Here is a 24,489-nt window from a genome sequence, read left to right as displayed (position 1 = left end):
AAATACATGTAACATACTAGTTTATTAAACCTTTGATTTGCCTATTATATGTAGGGCAACATTTTAGAGGTAGGACGAGTACATTCAGAAAGGAGAATGACTTTTAAGTTGGAGGAACTAAAATATAACAGAAGAAATCAGATCATGTGATTTTCTTCCCACAGTATTTAACAGCCAATGACTGCAGCTAATTAATTTCAATGTTCTTTTTTTTTTAAGGTCTATCATAACAAAGTTCTGCACCCAACCAGCATGATAGACAATTAACTCTCTCTAACAAGTGAAATACTGAACAAATGAAAGTTTTTAGGGAGCATACAGCAAGTCCTGGAGGAGTCCAGTCAAGAGCCTTATCCCTAAATATCTGTGAATGACTGGGGTGGGACCTTCACAATGGGTATCATAGATACTGTAATTTTCAATTACATTTAACAGGCTTTGAGGAAGTCTGTTTTCCAAAACGGATCACAATATGGCTCAATACTGAGGGAAAGACAGAACTCCACCCAAGTGATACCTTCCAGCCCAACTGAAAGCAAGAAATGGACCAGTGGCCATAACTGGGTCAGCCTCCATGGAAGGCATCCCGCTAGTTTATGCAGTAAAATTTACCTCTGTGTAATTTCCCACTGATCTCTAGTTTGCTCAAGCTCTCTTCCAGTTGCCTCCAAACTGGTGACCATCCTCCTCATTTGGAGGTTACCAATAATATTAACAGGATCAATACCCCAAAGCTGCTTTAGGAGAATGAGGCACAGCCTACAATAATAGTCTATAATGATTTAGAAGAACGAATTATATTTAGATGAATTTCTCTTAATAAAATCACAGATTGTGCAACTACAGTTGAGTATGCAATAAAAAAGAAATTTGTCCCTTTTTCTATTTAAAGAAAGCTGATGGTGAAAAGATAATTCATTGATTTATTCACACTGACATTTATAAAAAAAAGTCTAATACAAAAAGAAAATACTTTAAGTCCTTAGAAAATGAAGGATCAGCAGGCAGATACAGTAACACTTGATCATCATTTCATTAGGGACATCTCTCCATGATTTATGTATTGTTAGTCTAACAATAAAAATTCCTAGAACTTATTTAAAAAGAAAAGTACAGGGGAAATACAACTGAGCTGCCTGGCTGTTTCCTTTTATTCACCCCTTTTAAGTGTTCAGTTCATTATAAATAGTCATGTAACCACAACCAAAATCAAAATATGAAACATTTCCATCACCACACAAAAAAACCATCCTGTCCCCTTGTCAGTCTCTCCATCCCCAACTGGTCTCCTCTTGGTTTTAAGGAATATAATTAAAGAGAATATAACTGTGACTTCTTCTTAAGAAGTCAGTCCTTTGCGCATCTCCTGCATTCTCAAAATAGTTCCTTACACTCTATTTGAAAATTTAGTAAAAATAATGTTACCAAATTAATGCAACCTCTCTGGGCCTATGGCTTCTACAGTTAAAGAACTATGGGGGGGTGGCAGGGGAGGAATGAGCACACTGAATCACAATAACCATGTTTAAACTCATTCCTAAATTTATTTGTCCAACAAAACCTTTTCTTATGAACATAACTGGACAAGAACATGTAAAATGTGATTCAGAACTCCCCGTCTAAAGGACAAAAGATGAAATACTTATACACTGCCTACTGCCCCTCGCTGCAAGAAGTATGTAACATAAACCCTGATGAGAGATGCATTCTACTTTCAGAAACGTTAAAATGTGAAGAAATACGCATATTACAATCATTGAAATACAGTGCCTCTTTAACTTCTCTCACCATTCTAACTCATACATACAATCTATTTTCTAATCACAATACCTCACTGTTCCCTGAAAAAGACCCTAACTGTAAAGTACTTTATCCTAGTTCTTTTGTCTAGCAAACTCCCATTCATCTATTTAAAATGCCTCATAAGCCAGCTGTCTTAGAAAAATCTTCTCTAACTCGTACCCAAGGGTTCTCATGTAAAACATTACAAGCTGTCCCCTGCACAACTCCAGAGGGCTCTATTCACAATGTGAAAGATAGCTCCTATAAAGTAAGACACTGCTGCTCTCCCTCCCAGTTTTACTCATTTCCTCCCTCTAGGTTCTGTTAAGTCCTTGATGAACTTTTTAATTGATTTTTAAGGGTTTCTTTGTACTTTATCTCAATCAACTTATCTCAATATAAAGGGTAAATTTTTTTTAATCTTAATTACAGTTGTATTCTCAATGGCTAGCATATGATAATCTCACGGGCCTTGAGGGATTTTGCGATTCTAGACTGTGATTTTTTTGATCAACAGACTGCTGCTTCTCTCAGGCTCCCATAGATCAGGGCTGGGTTTACAGTAAGGTTAGATTTTAAAGATACTTGAGGTCAAATAATATAACACTAATTCAAGATAGTTTGTCTTAAGTTAAAAATGAATATTGCATTTCCTAGAGCAATCACAAAATGATAACACAATGAGGTATAGCTAAAAAAAATCCAACAAAAAATATAAAATGAAAAATTAAAATATAGTCAATTTAGGAAAAAAGGCAGAAATAACATAATAACATACAAGATAAGCAAAACAAAAAGATGGTGTACTTAAATGAAACCACATCAGTAATTACATTAAGTGTATATGGATTAAACACTCCAATTAAAAAATAAAGACTGTCACACTGGATTAAAAGAAAAAATAAATGTCATTTACTAGAGATACATGCTAAATACAAAGATATAGACAGTTTGAAAATAAAAAGCTGGATAAAAATAATACCATGCACACAGTAATCAGAAAAAATCTGCAGTGGCCATATTAATATCAGACAAGGTAGGCTTTAAAATAAGGAGTATCACCAGATATATAAGGATTTCATAAAAATAAATAGGTCAACTCACAAAAAAATAAATGCTTCATAATACTCAGTGGAAAAAAAACTTGAGAGAAACAAAAGAAACAGACAAATGCACAATCTTAGGTAATTGTAACACCCCTCTTTTAGTAATTAGTAAAACAGACAACGCAAAAATAAGTTGGGGAGGTGTAGCTCAGTGGTAGAGAGAGTGCTTAGCATGCACAAGGTCCTGAGTTCAATCCCTGGTACCTCCATTAAAATAAATAAACTTAATTACACAACCCCCCCCCCAAATAAATAAATATGTTAGGAATTGTACTACTGGATATTTATCTCAGAGAAATGAAAACTTATAACTTCATCCATCTGGGCCTGGAATGTTGTTCGGGTGAAGGGGGTGAAAGGTTTTAAATTACAAATTCAATGTCTTTAATTGATAATTATTCAGATTTACCATTTTTTCCTGTCAGTTTTGGGAAGTTGCATTTTTAAAAAAATTTATTGTAAGTTGAATTGTTAAAAATTTGCTCATAGTATGGTGTTATTGCCTGTTGGAACTGTTTTATGTCCCCCTTTTTATTCCTGATTATTGGTATCCCTCCTTTCTTTAACTTTTTGGGGTCAATCTTGTTCGGGGTTTATCAGTTGTATTAATTTTTTCAAAAACCCTGATTTTGGTTTAGTTGAACTTTTTTATGCATTTTTTATATAAAGTGTTCCCTTCTCAGTATTTCATTAACTGCACCATACAAATTTTGATACTCTTCATAACAGCTTTACTGGTAATAGTAAAAAAAAAAAAAAAAAAAAAAAAGGGAAACAACCCAAATGTCCTTCAACAGATGACTAGGTGAACAAACTGTGGTACACCCACACAAAGGACTAATACTCAGCAATAAAAAGGAATGAACTATGATACAACTTGGATGGATCTCAAAGGCACTGTACTGAGTGAAAATAAAATCTTACCTATGTGTATGTGTATAGAACCTATGTATGGTTCCATTTACTTATCACTCTCAAAGTGACAAAATTATATTGAGGAAGAACAGATCAGTAGTAGCCAGGGGTTAAGGTTGGGGGGAGGGTGTGACCATGTAGGGATAACACAAAGGAGTTTCTTTGTGGTGACACAACAGTTTAGTACCCTAACTGTGTTAATCAGGAATCTGGACATAATAAAATTTCATGTATCTATACACCACCACCAACAAAAAATAATGTATGCAAAGACTGGTGAAATTCTAATAACATCTGTGGTCAACTTAATAGTACTATACTAACATCAATTTCTTGGTTTTAGTAATATACTATGGTTACATAAGATTTATCATTGGGGGAAGTTGCGTAAAGGCTGCACAGGACTCTCTGTACTCTTTTTACAACTTCTTGTGAGTCTTCCAAAAAAAAAGCTTGTAAAGTATTTCAAAAGAAAGAGAAAGTAGGGATATTGAAAAAAATGTTTAAAAAACAATTAGGGTGATATCATGAGGAATGGCAGAATAAGGGCCTCCAAAAATCATCTCTTCCATAAAAGCAACAAGAACACTAGCAAAATATGTCGTCAAAATCAACACTTTCAGAACTCTACAAATTAATGAAAGGCTTGTAACATTCAAGGAGCATTTATTCAAGGGGGGAAAAAAGACTGAATTTCAGTAAAAATAGCAAGGTTTGTGGCATTATAACTTGCCCCACTCTCTTTTCCCCTCCCCAGCTCCACAGCAGCCTTAAAAGCAACAGCTCAAAAACATAGCGGAAATGAGGAGCCTAGCAGCCACTGGAGGAGTCGGAACAGAATTGGAGCTTTTCCAAAGCCCCATTTTCAGAGAACTGCTATTATTTGAGCTTACTGGCAGTTCCCTTAAAAACCCCTACTCGCAAGATTACTCATTCTTTGACCTGACTCAGAGCTTGCCCAGTGCTAACAGCCTTTTCCCCAGGGGCATTTGTCAAAAACAATCACCTGCAATTGTTTAACACCCGAGCCATCTGAAGCAGTTGGGGCAAACAACAAGCTAACCAAAAAACCTAAAAGGAAAAGCAGGGGCATGAGATGTCCATAAGGGGTTTTGAAAAGTTCTGAATATTCCTGAGAGTCTAGAAGACCAGGAACATGTGCCCTGGCCCGTGGGCATGCTCAAGAAAGACCTGAAAAGGTACTAAGTAATCACCTCTGAGCTTGAGGCTCTACACAAGCAGGAAACAAACACTGTGGCAGTGTTATAAGCCTGGCTGAAAGCTGAAGGTATGCCTCAGTAAGCACATACAGCCTCTCAGCAAAGACGGGGAGGCAATAACAAGTATTGGCAAGAACACAGAAAAATTAGAATCCTCATACATTGCTGGTGGAAACAAAATGATGCAGCCGGCTTGGAAAAAAAGTTTGGCAGTTCCTCAAAAAAATAAACATAAAATTACCATATGACCTAGCAATTTCATTCCTAAGGATATAATCAGGAGAAATGAAAATACGTGACAACACAAAAATTTATACATGAATGTTTATGGCAGCATTATTCATAATAGCCAAATAGTGGAAATAAAAATATGTCAACTGATGAATGGATTAACAAAACACAGTACATACATATAATGCAATATTACTCGGCCCTAAGAAGGAATGAAATACTGATACATGTAACAAACATAAATGAACTTTGAAAACATCATATTCAGTGGAAGAAGCCAGGCACAAAAGCCCAAATATATGATTCCACTTATGAAATGTCCAGAATATGGCAAATTCACATAGACAAAAGAGATTAGTGTTGTCAGGAGATGGCAGGGGAAATGGAGAGGGACTATTAACAGGTATGAGGTTTCACCTACGGGTGATAAAAAATGTTCTGAAATTAGTGGTGATGTATGCACAACCTTGTGAATATACTAAATGGCAGATTTTATGGTATGTGAATTATATTTGAATGCAGTAATTAGTTAATAGTTAAGTAAATAAAATAATTAAACTCTTTGACCCAATTGGTATTTATAGAACACTACAGTTAACAACTGCAATATTCATTTAATTAACGATATCTAAAATTTCTACACTGAAAACCTCAAAATATTCCTGAGTGAAATTAAAGACTTTAAAAACACATGTAACAGACTGGATAAAGAAGATGTGGTGTATTTATAAATGGAATACTATTCAGCCATAAAAACTGACAACATAACACCATTTGCAGCAACATAGATGTTCCTGGAGAATGTCATTCTAAGTGAAGTAAGCCAGAAAGAGAAAGAAAAATACCATTTGAGATCACTCATATGTGGAATCTAAAAAAAAAGAACATAAATACAAAACAGAAACAGACTGATAGAGATAGAATACAAACTTGAGGTTGCCAAGGGGGTAGGGGGTGGGAAGGGACAGACTGGGAGTTCAAAGTGTAGAACAGATAAACAAGATTATACTGTATAGCACAGGGAAATATATACAAGATCTTGTGGTAGCTCACAGAGAAAAAAAAGTGACAATATATACACGTTCATGTATAACAGAAAAATTGTGCTCTACACTGGAATTTGACACAGCATTGTAAAATGACTATAACTCAATAAAAAAATGTTAAAAAAAAAAAAACACATGTAACATTCACCAAAACCACAGGTGAAGCCATAAAACTAATCTCAGTAGATTTCAAAGGACTGAAATCATAAACAATATATTCTCTCTCTCTCCACTATAGATATGTGTTTACAATGTATAAAAAATATATTCTCCAAACATCATGGAGTTAAGTTGAAAATCTATTTTTTAAAAATAACTTTAAAATATCTAAATATTTAGAAATTAAGAAATAAATTTTTAAATGAACTGTGAATGAGGTAAATCACAATAGAAATTAGAAAATTTGAACTGAAGATGCATTTCAAAATTTGTATGATGCAGTTATAGAAGTACTGAGAGGGGAACATTTTATATATAAATGCACATATATATAAAAGTTCAACAAAACCAAAGTCTGGGTTTTGAAAAGACTAATACAACTGGATAAACCCCTAACAAGATTGACCCCGAAAGGAGGGATACCAATATCAGGAATGAAAAGGGGAACATAAAATAGTTCCTACAGGCAATAACAGCATACTGTGAGTAAATTTTTAACAATTTACAATAAATTTCTTTAAAAATGCAACTTACCAAAACTGACACAGGAGAAAATGGTAAATCTGAATAATCATTTCTCTATTAAAGAAACCAAATTTGTAGTTTAAAACCTTTCATCCCTTCATCCAAACAACATTCCAGACTCAGATGGCTTCACTGCTGAATCGTATCAAAAATGTAAACAAACAATACCAATCTTACAAAGCTATAATAATTAAGACAGTGTGGTATTGGCATTAACAGTATACAAATAGATCAATGGATCAGAATAGTGAGTCCAAGAAAAGATGTACACTCATCTAATCTACTGACTGAGAATCCTTTTGAGGAAACCCTTATACCACAGAAAAAATTTAAAGATGGATCATAGACCTAACTGTGAAGCCTAAAACTATAAAGCTTCTAGAAGAAAATACAAGAGAATTGTTTCACAACCTTGGGATAGGGGAAGAAATGATTTCTAAGAACCCAAAAGTTAGTAAACATTAAATAAATCAAATCAATGAATTCAACTTCAAAATTTAATACTTCTGCTCCCAAAAGACACTGTTAAGAAAATGGGAAAGCATGGCTCAGGGAGAACATATTTGCTACATCTGGAGGTATGTATGTTTGTGTTTAAAATGTAACAAACAACTTGTATCCAGAATACAAAAAGAATTACAAATCAGCAACAAAAGGTCAACCCAATACAAATATGAGCAAAAGAATTGAACTGACAGTTCAAAAGAAGAGATAAGCAAATGTTTTACAACCACATCATTAGCCATCAAGGAACTATAAACTAAAACCACAATGAAACATAACTACACATCCAGCAGAATGGCTAAAATCAAAAATGCCAAATACTGTCAAGAATATGGAATAAATGGAACTCATATAACACTGAATGTGAAATGCATTCAGTTTTCCACTTTGGAAAACAGTTTGTTAGTTTCTGAAGTTAGGAGCACAGCCATTCCATACCTAGGTATTTATCCAAGTCCACACAAAAGCTTATACACAAATGTTCATAGCCGTTTTATTTATAGTAATCAAAAACTGGAAAGAAGCCAAAGTCCATCAACAGGAGAACTGTTGCTATATCCATATAATGGAATATTACTCAGCAGTGAAAAGGGACAAACTACTGACACACATCAAAATGGTTGAATCTCAAAATTATTATTGAACAAAAGCAATCAAAGTAATCGTACACAAATAGTATTTACTGTACGATTCCATTTACATTAAGTTCTAGAAAAAGCAAAACTAATCTCTACTAATAGAAGCCAGAAAATAATTGCCTAGATGGGGCAAGTAATGGGATTGATTGAAAAGACGCAGTGGAGAGTATTCCGGGAGATGAACATGTTTTGTACACTGACCTGAGTGGTGTTTTACACAAATAAGTGCATTTTTTTCCCCTAAACTTCAGTGAACTTAGGATCTGTGATTTTACTGTATGTGAATTACAGCACTGGCATTTTTTAAAAAGTTAACAAGCTAGGAAAATATGTGTACCCCTTAGGCTATGTAAAACCAGTCCTTCCATTTATGCCTGTGCATACTAGCACGCCTTCTTGCATACTCAAGGCAATAATCTCTTCTCTCTGAAAAGCATCATCTATTTTTTTTTTTTTACTTTCTATTGAATTATTCTTTTCAGCACAAAAATGTTGAAATTTCTGCCCCTCCCTCCCAAAAAACCTCAACCCCACATACATCTCCAACTATTAGTTTCCTGCTCCCCATTACAGTAGAAACACTTCGAAAAGATTGTGCTAATAAATAGCAAGTTCCCCTAAACTAGATAAAATTATTCATCTAAAATTTAATTTTCAGGAGTATACGTGTGACACTTTAATGACTAACACTTACATAGCAATTTTCAACTTACAAAGCATTTTTATGTTATTGCCTTTAAATCCTCACAATAACCCCATAGTGTAGATATTTCTATTATCTCTAACAGAAACAAGAGGTTCAGCAAGGTTTTACAATCTGCCAAAGGTCAAACAACAAATCAATAAGAACTCTCTTACTGCAATAAAAATGTCTAACCAAAGAAAAATATCCATATCTAGTCAAAATAATCTAATATTCCATTATCTTATAGTCCTATTTCAAATAAGACTTCAACAACCAAAATCTACTACAACAAAATTATTATAGTGTGTATGTACATGACCAGGTAATTCATTATCCAAATGGGACACTTCTGAGAGTACAGGAAGAGCTATTAACAATTATGTCAGGATAATAGTCATGATCCAGGACTGTCCTGTATAAATTGATATATGTGAAAATAAGAATTCATACTTACCTTTTATTACAGTATTTTTTAAAGTAACAACTTAAAACCAAGTAGGTATGAAGACGTAAACAGACATGATTGTTAACCAATGTTATAGGAAAGGGTTAACATTTAAACAGTCTAGACAATCATTTTGGTTCCAATTCATCTTTGACAGTTCTGCTTAATGTAGCAATACTGTGGCTGGAAAGATTGGGAGTTAGAAAACCTTGTATGCCTTTTCAAACAAAGATGACCTATTTATAAATATGAGTATTAACAGCTGACAACATTGCAGTTCTCTAAGAAAAAAGGATTCCTATTTTAGTTCTTCAAAGTATTTCACAAATGAAACTGATTTCATTTTATTTTAAAAGCTCACTTGCCTCACTTAGAAGTTTCAGAGCATTTAAGTTTGTGCAGTAATCTGAAATTTGCAATTCTTATAAAAGACACAGGTCCTGAAATGACTTTGAAAATTGTTTAAAGGCTCTAAAGAAATCAACTCAACAAAGGCAGTTTCAATTTTAGCCAGAATTTAGCCTCCATATGAATATTCTCCATCTGAATGGTTTGGCAGATCCTACTGGACATACCTCAAAAAAACTTGAGTGTTCGGAGAAAAATACCCCACGACCCCACCCACAGCCCACATAAATTTTCCAGCGTAGGCCTGACCCACAGAAATGGTTACAGAATTATCATGTAGAGCACAGACATGTCGAGTCCCAGAATAGTCTTAAACCAAATCTGACCTGTCTGGGCAGGCCAAAGAATAGAGTTCCTCAGCTCTACAGCAAACTCTCTCCCTGTCTCCCTACCTCATTTTCCCAGTCTTCCCTGGCACAAACTCAAGCTGTAAGCAATGTCCAAAACCAGACCAGACATTCATGTTAGGAAAACAAGGCAATATTCATAGGAGTATTTTGAAACAGTGCTGAACAGTGAAAAGTGCACAAAGTAGGAGTCAGGAGACCTAAATTCTATCTTAGGCTCTACCACTGCGTAACTAGGACATATCACTTCAGCCTGGGCCTCAAGGTCCAGTATAAAGAAACAAAAAGAGTAAAATGCTCTCTAAGATTCTCTTCTAGTCCTTTCCTCTATTTCCTGAATTTTAACTCAAACATCAACTTTTCTATTGGGCCAATTAAAAATGACAAAACCATTAACTTATCAAATATGTTCTACCATTTCTCAAATGAAGAACAACTGGAATCTGATATATATAACAAAAGATAAGTTGTTCTTCAAGGATAATTAGCTTTAGAAACTGTAAACTTAAGACTCTCCATTAGTAATGGTGTAGCAGAGTAGAATACAATTAATAAAAGTCAGAAGAGAGTCAAATTCTCCAGTCAAACTTATTCAAAGATCTTAAGGTTTTTTGTTTTTTTTTTAATTCTTTTGATTTAAATCGCTATTTCGTGGGAGGAAGGTATAGCTCAAGTGGCAGAGCACATGCTCACTATGCACGAGGTCCTGGGTTCAATCCCTTAGTACCTCCTCTAAAAATAAACAAACAAATCTAATTACCTCCCCCCCCCCACCAAAGAAAAAGAAATACATCACTATTTAGGAATTCCTAATAGTTGAATGCTACACTGGAAAGGGCACTGAACCAGGTGTCTAGAGATCTGGGTTCTGGTTCAAGATATGCAACTACTTGTGTGAATCTGAACAAATCATAATGCCTGTGGCTTCAGTTTCTTCAACTGTAAAATGAGGGAATTAGGTAAGTTCTCTTCCCATTTAAAAATGTAAAATTTAAACATTTCCTTTCAAATGACACTACTCTCTAAGGGGCTCAAATTGCTTTCAACAAGCAGAGAATATTCTATTTATAAAATGCCTTGAAATACAAAAACACGTTCTTATCTACCCAGCAACACTGTGGGTACGTATTAGTATCATTATCACTGAATATTTCATTAAATAAATGCCCAAAGAAGGAAAGAGAAAAGGAAGATCAGTATCTGAGAAAAAGACCCTCAGTTAGAACCCAGGTATGTTGACCACTGGCCGTCACTGGTTTCCAATCCTATATTCTGTCATAATCAATGCAAAGAGTCACATTTACTATACTTAGCAACAATTATTTTAAGCGTGGTGTAAAAAACCACATTAGACACAAAGTCAGATTTTGACAGCTTGGTGACCTTGATCATTCTCCTCATCAGTAAAAGCAAGTCAGTATTACCTACCTTTTGGGCTACTGTTAAACTGAGCACAAAATGGAAACATGCCTAACATCGTAACTGTGAAAACTAAAGGTGTAACAAATTTGCATTAGATGCAGTCCTCACTGGGAAGGGCTGGTATCTGTAAGATTACCAACTCATTTAAAATCGTCACCATATACACAGAGTTGCCTCAACTTCAGCAGTCTCCCTCCCTACTCCTAAAACTAAGTTACCAAGTTCCTTGGAGGACTAGAAGATAGCAAAAGAGTTACTAGAGTTGTCTCACAATATTTTACAATTTGTTCATAGAAGCTGCTTTTTCGGGAAATTTAAGTAGTATATCGTTTCTAAGAAGGTATCATCCAGACCACTAGATCATGGATACTGGATTTAGTTCCTAACTCTGCCACTGACTGATCTGCAAAAGGCACTCAACTTTTCTTGGTCTCAGTTTGTCAAGTATAAATGCGGTAGCTGTGTTTAGATAACATCTAAAAATCTTTTTGAGTCATGTCACTGTAGTTGAAGACTATTCAAAATTCAGAATAACACCTTAAGAAACAAGCATAAATATAACTATGAGTTATCTATCCTTCCATAAATCAAATAAGGTTGATGTCAATCTTTAAATCAATCTTTTGAACACAACAACCATTCAGTTCTACATCAAAAGACACATTTTGTTGTCACTGGCCAAGGAGCAGAAGCTTTAGATTTGGGTGCTTCTCCACAGAAGAGTACCCAGCAATACGATGATGGAATAAAATTGAGTCCACCTAAAAAGTGACCCTTAAATATTTGACCCACACTCCTAATTAGCAACAATGATGGGAATTGAGAGTGGGAGTGGAGAGAGGGAGGATTAACTCAGTTTAACAGCATAATCCTAATCCATCCTAAAATACTATCAGTATTAAAGGCTAGACTTATATGTCCCAATATAATTTACTGTGAAATCTTTCCATGTGAGTCTCCACATTTCAGTACCTGAATTTCTCCTGCATAATGAGGTAAGTATCCTCTGTCTGTGTTAGAACAGAAACATGCAATTTAAGAGAAACCACATCCAAGTTTAGCAGTTACACCTTACCTTAATTTACTTACCTGAGGGTTAGGTTCTTAAGTCATTTCTTAAATATTGTGTAGTCAACATTACCACTGAGAAACCATTAAATCACCAGAACTTTCGCTGCTGAAAGCTCACAGACCAAAAATTAACTTATTTTATTCACTTCACATTTGTGCTGGGGCCTCCCTTTCTCTGGGACAATGAAGGCCAAGGTCCATTTACAAGAGGCAGTTCAGAACACTGGGTAAATAAGCCAATTTATCCCTTTTTATAAATAGTTACATTAGCAAAAGGTAAACATTCAGTCAATGTTACACCCAGACATTGGAAGGGCCCATTATTCTGTCGCCATCAACAAAAAAGAACCTTCCAAACTCTGGAAGAGCAATTGAGGGGAAGTCTCCCATTTACTGCTTTCATTATATACCTACTATCTCACAAAACTCATTTCGCGTGTGACTCTGATAAAAATAGGTGAACAAATGGCACCTTGGGAACCGGATTACTAATTCCAATCATAAACAAATATTTTGGGGACACACAATTTCACAACTTTTGGGCAGTCTACCTGCATCAGAAAAGGGTCAACTTTGCAGGTCTGCTCTGGGCCATCAACGAAGTTGTCAGAGACATGACATGCAGGAATGGACACACCCGGTGCACGTCACACTTCCCCAGGCCCCGGCCACCCCTGGCGGGGGAAAGAGAGCTACATTTTTTCATGAGAAATCCACTACATAGCCCAGAAGCCTTAAATCCTGGAATCTGGAGGAGCGTCACCTCAGCGGTGCAGCTACTTACAGGGCTCCGCCATGTGCCACAGCCCCCAAAACTTCTGAGGAAGGCAGAAATGACCAAGTGAAAAGTGCAGAGAGCGCCTCCAACATGAGGGGGACCGGTGGCACTGGCAGGCTCCAGACCACCCAGAGAAGGGGCGATATTGCTCAGGCGGCCGGGAGGCTAACGCCCAGCAAGCGCGCACTTTAGGCTGCCGCCCTGTCTCATTACCTGATGGACGTCATGGCTTCACCTTCCTGCCCCACGCAACAGCGCTCGCGTCCGATGCTCTGCGTCCGCACGGGCGGCAGCAGCAGGTACCACAGCCGCCGCTCTTGGGCTCAGGCACTCAGCGACCGGGAGCGCGTCCTCACACACCCCGCGCGCGGGCGGCCCCCGCCGAGCCGACCGCGCGCGCTGATTGGCCGCGCCCGGAAGGGGCGGGCGCTCCGCCCCCGATCGGTGGCCGGAGACCAGCCCTGGGGGCCGCGGGCAGCTGCAAGCGGCCCGTGTGTCTCGTGCCGGCTCGCTGGCGCGCGGGCTAGCGGGCTGGCTAGCGGGGGCGGTGGCCATCTTGAGTCCTGGTAACAGCATTCCCCCCACTCCTGGCTTACGGGGCATGAGGTTGGGTGCCCGCCTCAAAAATGGCCGCCCCGAAAGGCACCAGGTTTGTCAGTCACATGGCCACGGTCTACCTCGGCCAGCTCAGGTCGCTTTAACCGGGCTTGGGACTGGGACGTCGTCAGGGCAGTCTTTGGGGATGGGATTTAACAGCCTGAAAACTCATCTGCAGAAAAGCCGCAACCGCCCAGGGAAACCTCAGCCCAAGGAAAACCGGTCGCGTGGCAACATCAGCACGATACGTTAAATTGGAACTCGCAGCCTTTAAGGGTCAACTGCTGAGTCTGAAGGTCCTCAAATGTTCTTAGACTTAAGGAACACTTAGAACAGCTTATTTAAAATGGAAGTGTCTGGAGTCTCACTGTAAACTTTTGAATCAGAACCTGGAAAGGTGAGGCCCGGACATTGGTATTCTTAACTAGTTGCCGGGTGATCCGAGTACACATGTAAAGTTTTAAAACCGCTGGGCCAAACTAGCCTATTCAAGACTATCCTACTTGCCATACTTAATTGTAAGATTACCTCACTTCTCTGAAAAGTACGCAGCGCTCTGAGGCAAGCATCTAATGCTACAGCGGAAAAATAAGAACCGTAACTCTTGGCGCTATCCTTACAATTTAGTGGGGCTAAAGGATTTAAGGAACTGATTCTGAACTACTAGTAAAAGACAGGTAAATTAATTCCAACTGGGAAGTATAGAAAGGAGGAGAGGAGTCAGTAAACGCCTTATGACCTAAACAGCTTTGTTTATTCCCTGTTTAGTCTCTGTACAAATATTTATAATAACAGACCACAACCAACAGTGGCATTCATTTACTGACCATTTGGACGGTGATCAATTCCGTAAATCTGGAATCAGTTGCATTAGAAATACAATCCAACATGTGATGTGATACTGAAATGTGCCTACTGTGACTGAAGGAACTGAATTATTATTTAATTTTAATTAGTTTAAATTTTAAAACCAAAAGCAAGGTAAAGTATTTTTGCATGAAACTCAGTTTTATTTTCATTGGACTATATTTCACCTTTTAAATGTGGAAAATTTAGCATCCAAATTGAGACACTGTAAATATAAAATACATACTGAATTTTTCAAGACTTAGTACAAAAAATATAAATATCTCTAACAATTTTTATATTGATTACATGTTGAAATAGTATTTTCCTACATGGGTTAAATAAAATACATTAAAATTAATTTAAACTGTTTCTTTTTACTTTTTTAATGTGACTACTGGAAAATTTTAAATTATATGTCTTGCATTATATTCCTACCTGACAGTGTTCTCCAAAGTTAGCCTTGCTTCTTTTCTTACCTATCATCGCCCTTGTGACAGAATAATTATGTTCCCAAAATGAAATTAGTAAGGAGACCAGTTTACACAGATCTGTGATTCCTTAGTAATTATCTCAAACATCAAATATTCCAAAGATTCCAAGTTTCCTTCGAAAATAGTTTTAGTATTATTCTCTTTAGTTTGCAAAATAGCTATCCAGAACGAAGCCATGAACTATAAATCTGATGTTTTCAGTCCATGAGTAAAGGCAGAGCTATACTTGGCTGATTGAGACTTAGACCAAATGTCCACAAGGAGAATTAGTCAATTGTTCCTCTGAATTAAATAGGATCTGAATCAAAGCAGCATCAGGATAGCAATTTGAAGTGGTGGAGACACTGACTAATTCAACCTCCTCCTCCTCTTGTGGAAAATGTTAATAGATAACCCACATGAACTGAAGTCAAAACAGGAATAATCCTTAGAACGGACTTCAAAACTTCAATATAACTTTTAATATGGGATGTAGAATGGTGCTTTTCAAACTTTAATGTATATATATACACATCACTTGAGGGGATCTTGTGAAAATAAGTGTTTGACTCGGCAGGTCTCTGTGGTCAAGTTTTTGCATTTCTTTATATTCCCAGATCTTGCCAATTGCTTCTCGTCTGTGGGCCATGCTAAGTAGCAAGACTGTAAAGGAAGCAAGCAGAAATCATGTTCAACAACCCTTGCTTGACTTCCTACTAGCTGCACAGCCTTGGGCTGTTTCTTAACCTATCTGTCCCTCAGTTTACCCACTACATGCTTTTCAGAGCATTGTAAAATTAAAACTTAATTAATTCTAGTAAAGTACCTAATAGGGCCCTCAGCACATGACATGATTATTACTTTGTATTATCATTATTATTATCACACTACTTAAAATTATATCCCTGGGAAGCATGATATGAAAGCTAACATGAACATAAACCCTGGGAAAAAATAGATGCACTTTACTCTTGCTTAACATACTTTGTTAACTTCTACTTTTGATTTTCAAAAATAAAGTTTTTTTACAAAAAAAGCTAATTCTGGTACCAAAACAGCTAGACGTGAAAGTTTATTTTTTTTAACAAATACAGTAAATTCTTTGTCACTAAGGGAAGGTAAAGGTTGGCAATATTCAAATATTCCATCAGATTAAAACCATACCACATTCAAAGACTTAGAAAAACAATTTATTTTTGATGACTGACACTTTGCATCTAAAAATTAAAGCTTTGGTTTTTTAACTCAGGCAGTCAAAACAACTTTCAGAAAGTGTATTATTTCAAATGTATTTAGGTAACAGTTCAACAGATACAGCTGCAAAAATGTTACTTCAGCAAACAGGGCTCATGTGCAATTTTTCTTTCAGAGTAAATCAGGCAGCTATAAAAGTAAAGACATATTTTTCCAGGTAAAGCAGACGTTCTTTTTATTTCATTCACAGTACATTCTTTTCCTCAGCCTTTCATGTTCTTTTTCTAATCTTTCCCCACCCTCTCTTCCACCCAGTCTTTCTCAAAACACAGACACACACACACACGCAAGCACACACGCCTGCAATGCGATTAGCTATTAACTACTAAAACTCTTTCAATCAATTTTTTAAGCAATTTATTTCAATCCTATTCTTTTCATTTTAGGAAAAAGCAATCAACTGAAATTTTTAACCTTCATTAAACTTCTTCCAATTCCAATAGTTGAATCAAGATCAGTGGGTCAAAATAGTTTTCTCTTGGAAAGACAGATAAGTATCCTATTTTATCTAATCATGTGGTTAGTCTGCTACTATAAAAGCAAATAGACAGCTAACCCCAAATAGTTAAAGTGCCTCTGGATAGCATTACAAATATGTGGACCCACCCACTCACCTTTGCAACAAATGCTTCAAGCCCCAAAATAGTAGCAAAGTTCTCTTCAAACACAATTAGTTTGTTGTTAAGGGTGCAATAAATCAAACATTTTCATATATTAGTGTATTTCTAGAAATTGGTAAATTTCTAGAAAGCTTTTTGGCAATGTATGTCACCAATTCCATTTTTTAGGCAACTATCATAAATTAAATAGAACTAATGTGAACAAAAACTTATATACCTTATCCATTTCAGCATTAATAACAGAAAAAATTTATTATATCCCTAAATAAGTAAAAATAGATTAATATTTACATAAGTTACAGGAAAATGTATGGAGCTACTATAAAATATTTTCACAGACTTTTAAGGACACAGGAAAACATTCATGATATAATGTTAAGTGAAAAAAAGCAGAACAAATAAAAGGAATGTAGAGTATAATCTTGACTATGTTAAAGACAAATACATGCCATACACACACAGAAAAAAGACTGGAAAGAAACACACCAAAATATTATTACTGGTTTCTCTGGAAAGTAGAATTACGTGTCACTTTGAATCTCTTATTTATATTGATTTAGCTTATAAATTTTCTACTATATATTGGTTTAATTAGCATAAAATTTTTATAACTGTGATTAAATTTAAATTGTCTTTCTAAAATGCTTTAAAAATACAGAACTGATTCCTGCTCTTTTTAAAACCTGTATTTTTTTACATCACAACCATCAAAACTACAATTATTTTTAAAGGAATTGGGTTTATTTTATAAATGTCTCCTTTTCATGTGTAAAGATTCTTTAAGACAGGGATGACAAAAATGTCTTTAATTTTCCCTGGTTAATTTTAAATCTTCACCTGACAAAAATTAAAAGCATAAATATCACTGTTAAAGCTTTGCATAGGCTTTAGAGGCCAGCTGTCAACACTGAATGTGCAATGTCTTCCTTGCATGTTACTTAAAAATACATCTCCTCTGCTTTTTTTTCCCAGATCAAGAATGAGCTTTTTATCATAGAGGGCCATCAAATTAAAGCACCTGAGAGTGCACAGAGTAACAAATAGTTTCCTTCCAATAATCAGACTTAGATTAATGTCCTACAGATTTCATCGGGGCCTTTTTTAAAATACATATACAAATCATCTAATATAAATCAGTGTTTTTCCTAGGATCAACTATAAACATTTTGAAAATAATTTCTAAAAGTATTCTGGACCAAGTAGTTTATGTTTTAGAATTCTTTAAATTAGTCCAGTCACAGGGACATTCCAGAATATTTGAGGCTTTTAATAAATCAAATTAAATCCTAGGCTAATATTTGTTAATTGCCATGTATCCTTTCTCTTGCATAGCCATTTACAAGTACCATTTTCATTCTTAACTGCCACTTGCTACCACACTTGACTAAACACTTTTCATCATCCATTCCCCTTCTGTTTTAGATACCTTAAAAAATTATCCTTTTTTTGCTGATTAATTAAACATGATTTCCCCCTTAGTCCTCATGAAAAATAAATAGAAACACAAAGAGAAAAATAAAAATCACCTATAATCACACAACCCAGTGACAATTACCAGGTACAGGTGTTGGGGCTGGTTATGTGCTAGAGATATAAAATAAATAAATAAAAATAAAAATAATATAAAAAATAAAAAAATACATCTCCTCATTTTATATGAATGAAAATACTGATAAAGTAATATTTTAAAGCAATCTATACCATACTCCAGAAAGAGACATTTCTTATAATTTGTCTCCCTCAAATAAGTATTGCCACATAGTACAGTTCAGGAGCCTGGGAATAAGGAGATGGGAATTCTAATCCTAGGCCTACCGAAAAAATTTATGCCCTTTGACCAAAAGTTTCCTTATCTGAAACACAAGGCAGTTTGTTATAGGTGGCATCTCAGGTCCTTTTCAGTTCTTACTGGACAGTGGAAGAAAACTGTCCACTTGTGTCTCAACACAAACTGGGTTGCTTTTCTATAGTTGATCAGTTTTAATGCAACTACAATGATGCAATTTTACTTAGCTTTCATTGACAAGGTTATTCAAAGAAACATCGCTAAATGTATTACCCCAAAAGACACAATAAGAAGTTCGCTATTTTTCCTTCCTTTAATTATTATCTGTAGATTCTTATGTCACATTTCACTTTAACATTACATATTCAAGTAGAATATAATCTTCAAATGGAACCTGACAATTTATTTCCCAGGAGAATTTGAAGAATATAACATTTGATTGATAGAGCTTTATTTAGAAAGAATCCTTAGCAAAACTCCCTCCCAAGAACACCTTACACAGTGCTTCTTTATTTTCAGTGAACCACAAATCTCTAAAACTCAAAGAAAACTTCCAATCTAAAAGTAGAGGACAATGGTGCTTCCCAATCACTTATGCTACCAAGAATATATTTTTAAACTATACAATTAAATATCACTATCATTTCATAAAAGGGCATTGTAACATAAAAATGTATGAAGGACATCACAGAATAAACAGCCCTGCCCAAAATATTGTTGGTAATCTTATGAAGTATATTTTCTATATAAACGATTTTCTTATTTCAATTTCACCATAGATCTGATACTGCACAAACAAACTTTAAGGAACCAATCACTCATTAACTCAATAAATATTTACTGAGGTCTACTCAGAAGAATCAACTAGTCAAGCCAAATGTCTGAATTCACCACCCACAAAACCATGAATTCTAATAAAATGGCTATTCTTTTAAGCCACTAAATTTTGGGATAGAAAAGTCAAACTCATGGTGAAAAATATATTTTGCACTACAACCTAATATTCTATACATATACATAACTGAAACAATGTTTCACAAAGCAGCACTTGCTGCTACCATATTCAATGCACTGATTTTTTTTATTTACCTCATAAAATACTACTTGTTCTGCACCAAAACTGATGCATGGTCCAGTGTGAAAAGCACTTTAGTCTACACTACTAACTTCACAGGTACACACACAAACCTAGACAGAAACCTTAATAGGACCCAGGTGTTCTGATTCCTAATACAAAAGCTCTTTTCCTTGCATCATGCCACCAGCCCATAGGTATAACAGTTCATAACAAGAAGTTTCTCACAAACTAGCATATGCACCTCAGAGCTGAGTGAAAAGCTGAAAAGCAGAGATGTCTGAGGTGGGAAGTTAACACAGAAATCAGAAATAGCTAAGAGGAATTAAGCCTTTCCCTTTTTATCACTTCCTTTTACCTCCCCTCTTCTTTTCACAGATCTGTTCCCTCCCCTACTTCCTCTTCCTTCGGTTATCAAGCATTACTGAAATTCAGGTTTTTAAATATCAGTTGAATTTAATGAAATGTTATAGTCATACTCTTAAAAGTAGGCTAACTGAACATTTCATCATTTCTTTAAAAATTTTGCTTTATTTCCTTTGTATAAGGTCCAAGACTAATTGTGGCTGTAGGTCATTTTTAATAAAAAAGAATTCTCATCACTGTCATCTCAGATCTCATAGAACATTTTAATAAAATTTGAAATTATTAATAATATTAAAGGATTAACAGCTTTTTAAAAGATTACTAGTTATTGTTTAATATACAATAATATGAAGCAAAAGACTTGCTTATTTTTTAATGACACAAATCACTGTTGATTTCTGTTCTATTGTTTATACAATACTTGACTATTTTAGTTAATTACTAAAAATAAGACAGATTCAGGTTTGAATCCTATCTCTGCCACTTATTGTATAATCTTGGGCATATTAAACTCTCTGAACTGTAACTGTAATGGTTATCCCATATTATATAATAATTAATAATACTAAGCCATAAGATTCAAATTATAAATATCAATATTGAGAAATGCGCAAAATCTCCGAAGTAAGTAAAAACTTATCAGAAATTATACTCTTGGGGGTTCAGTCCCAGTACCTTCTCTAAAAATAAATAAATAAACCTATTACCCACACCCCCCAAAAAACCCAAAAAACAAAAAAGAAATTATTTTCTTAACTGGAACATTTTAACTGTTAAACATAAGCAAAATTGGTTTGCCCAAAGGTTCTTGTTTTTTTTTTTAAGGAGTCAAACTATTGGAGGGGGGTTAGGTTTATTTATATTTCAAGGCAGTACTGGGAATTGAACCCATGACCTTGTACATGCTAAGCATGTGCTCTGCCACTTGAGCTATACCTTCCCCAGCCCAAGGTTTTTAATGGGAAACACAATCTGCTCAAAATTCAAGTTCAATGAGTTAATCCATTTGCAAAGTATACAATTAAGTATATCCTACAAGAGAATGTTTATCCTTGGGCAGGGGGGAGGACAGGGGAGACCTATATATGTGAGCAAGAAAACCTGAAAAAAAAAAAATCTAAACAAGGTTACTAAACACACTGCCACAGAATTTCTTTAGTGTGCTTATCTAGCACATACAGAATTCACTTTGACAAGTGTCTCAATCTGTGTCTTCAAAGTGTAAAATAAACAGCAAGAAATGTGAATCATTGGTCCTGAGTGTGAAATGAGAGCTTAGTACTTAGGGGCCCTTAACTTCTCTGGGTCTATTTCCTCGGCTGAAGACAGTTACCTGGTGGCATTCTAAAGTGCTTGACTTATTCTTTAAACATGTTATCCTTATCTTAAAAAAAAAAAAAAAAAAAGACTGACACTTCATTTCTTGTTCCAGAAGGCAGCAGAAGAAGTTATAACACTTAGGATCAAATTTCACCTCAGACGTTCAACAGTTTTAATTAGCTGTGTTACCTGACTGATACCATTAAACCTCACTGGGCTTCAATTCTCCAAACAGCACAAGGGAAATATTAGATTCTGATTTTAAGTACTCCCTCAGGCACTAACAATCTAAAGAGTCTAAAACATATTCAAAGAGTTTTCAAAAATCATATAAAATTGTAAATGACCATTTCAAAGCCATATCTGGCTAATACTGAGATTTGAGTTGTTTTCACACTTCGACCCCATCATCTGCAGGAAACTTCAGCTCCACCCTACCTGGGGATTTGTCTCCTCCCACCCCTGCTCCTGCTCCTACTCCCACCAGCATTCCCAAACAGTCTTTGGAAATAACAAAGAAGTTTCTAGAAGGGAAAGGCAAGGAGAGTCTGCTTTAACCTGTTTTATGAATATAAAGAAGCAATATCTTGGACAAGAAATTCCTTAAAGAGATATGAATCTGACTTGATGTCTACAAGATACTAACAGGTTTTCTTAGGAATGTAGTTTATTCAAGCTTCACACAGAACTGAGGTTGAAGGTCTCTGATGTGTATGTACGTGTGTTTTCCATTAGTGGAAAAATGTACTCCTTTTCCCATATTTGTGCTGAATCTAGGGGAGGAGTGCTATACAAATAGAAGAGGAGGGGTGCTAAAGAAGGGATTCCTGTCTGAGATAGGAGGCAAAGATAATTTAATATCCCTCCCAATCTAAGGATCTGTGAGTGTGAGTCTAGAAATTTATATATTTCTCTACAGAGCACCTTTACAATATTCAAGCATAGGGATAAATACACTCAAAGAAGTCAAACCTACCATGCAGACAAGAACCCAAATCTCCAACCTTCCAAAAAAAAAAAAGAAACATTTTTAAGTTATTTTTTACTACAATATTATTTTTAATAATAAACATTTTAGTACTACTTACTGAATTTAATAATATAACTATGTTTTATTATAATATTTCTAATCTAAACAGTCTAGTTCTATACATGTGGATATGCAAGTGCTAAGTGAAACAAACAAGACAAAGTATAAATGTCAACATACTTTAATGTGATCAACGAGCTATCCTTGGCTAAAATGTAATATAATCAGTTCCTCTTGGGTATGTGACAACAGAGACATAGGGTGTAAATCTGCATCACTTCTACAGTTTAACAGCTTTAACCTTCACCAAAACTAAGAACTGAAAATGATAACTAATGTCTCAGCTCTGCTTAAGAAAAACAATTTGTGAAAAACTCTTATTTTAGGAGGAAGCTAAGACATCCTCAGTCATGCCTGTAAAACAAGGAAATGTTCAAATATCTAATGTGGTTAACTTCAAAGACAACACATTTGAACCGTTTATTTTTAAAGAAGATAATTTTCTTCTACTTTAATTTGTTTACTCAAAAACTTAACATGGCTTTTCAGACTTCAGCTCAGGGCTTAGAGAGTAAAACTGTTTATTTTGCTATATTAAGCTTAGAGGAATTTGAGAAACCAAAGACATCTGAATTTGATTCTTCTGCTATATTTTGTTTTCCAGTGACCCCTCCTGGATGAGTCAACAGAGACAAATTTCTTAAAAAGACCATTTTGTGGTATTATCTGTTGGTTACATAGTACACTGTTACACAGTATGCTATGCAATTAAGAACAGTATTGCTAAAGGATGTGGAGAAAAGCGAACCCTCCTACACTGTGGGTGGAAATGTAAATTGGTGCAACCACTATGGGGAATAGTATGCAGTTTCCTTAAAAAACTAAAAATACAGTTACCATATAATCCAGCAATCCCACTCCTGGGCATATATCTGGAGAAAACTCTTAATTTGAAAAGACACATGCACCCCAACGTTCATAGCAGCACTATTTACAATAGCCAAGACATGGAAGCAACCTAAATGTCCATCAACAGACGATTGGATAAAACAGTTGTGGTATATTTACACAATAGATTACTACTCAGCCATAAAAAAGAATAAATTAATGCTATTTGCATCAACATGGATGGACCTAGAGATTATCCTATTAAATGTAGTAAATCAGACAAAGACAAATATCACATGGTATCACTTATATGTGGAATCTAAAAAAAAAAAAAACTATACAAATGAACTTATTTACAAACCAGAAATAGACTTACAGACATAGAAAACAAACTATGATTACCAAAGGGAAAAGGAGGGAGGGATAAATTGGGAGTCTGGGATTAACAGATACACACCACTACATATAAAACAGATACACAAGGATCTATTGTATAGCACAAGAAACCGTATTCATTATCTTCCAATAACCTATAAGGGAAAAGGATCTGAAAAAGAGCTGCATCACTTTGCTGTACACCCGAAACTAAACACAACACTGTAAATCAACTATATTTCAATTTAAAAAAAAATTTTTTTAAAAGAACGGTATTGCCATTCAGTGCTTTTGGAGTTCTAATTATAATGAAAATAATCTCACTAATTAAGGACTTGCTAACCCAGAGGGAAAACATTCATCATTTTGATAGGTCACTGATTTATTCTTTGTAAATTCACTCTTTCAGAAAATTTCTTTCTCCACCAAATAAGCCATTCTACTATATTTTTTTAATAAAAGAAAGAAAACACTGACCACAGGGCCTTAATAAAATGTCACTGCTTACACAGGAGAAATACACTTATTCTAAGGGAATTTTCCCCATGGACAAATGCAAGAAATGATTATTATAGTC

At 35.3% G+C, this 24,489-nt stretch overlaps 1 protein-coding gene across 3 annotated transcripts in view; it reads right to left on the bottom strand.

Annotated features, from left to right (window-relative positions):
• The window catches only part of ADK (adenosine kinase), a 413,194-nt gene that overhangs the window by 383,258 nt on the left and 5,447 nt on the right, over positions 1–24,489 (bottom strand). The window contains exon 2 of one of the 3 annotated variants that reach the window (XM_032491568.1): positions 22,596–22,623. The exons of 1 other annotated variant lie outside the window; for it this stretch is intronic. Coding sequence is in view for 1 of the 2 variants with exons in the window: in XM_006173421.3 (XP_006173483.1) it covers positions 13,496–13,509 (14 nt within the window). In the remaining variant the exon portion in view is untranslated. Of the gene's footprint in view, positions 1–13,495; positions 13,601–22,595; positions 22,624–24,489 lie in introns of those variants that run through there. One more of the 3 variants, XM_006173421.3, reaches the window with a different exon arrangement.

The sequence above is a fragment of the Camelus ferus genome, chromosome 11, assembly GCF_009834535.1.
Source record: "Camelus ferus isolate YT-003-E chromosome 11, BCGSAC_Cfer_1.0, whole genome shotgun sequence".
Lineage (NCBI taxonomy): Eukaryota > Metazoa > Chordata > Mammalia > Artiodactyla > Camelidae > Camelus > Camelus ferus.
Note: the sequence above shows the minus strand (reverse complement) of the source record. Positions and strands in the feature narration are given on the sequence as shown.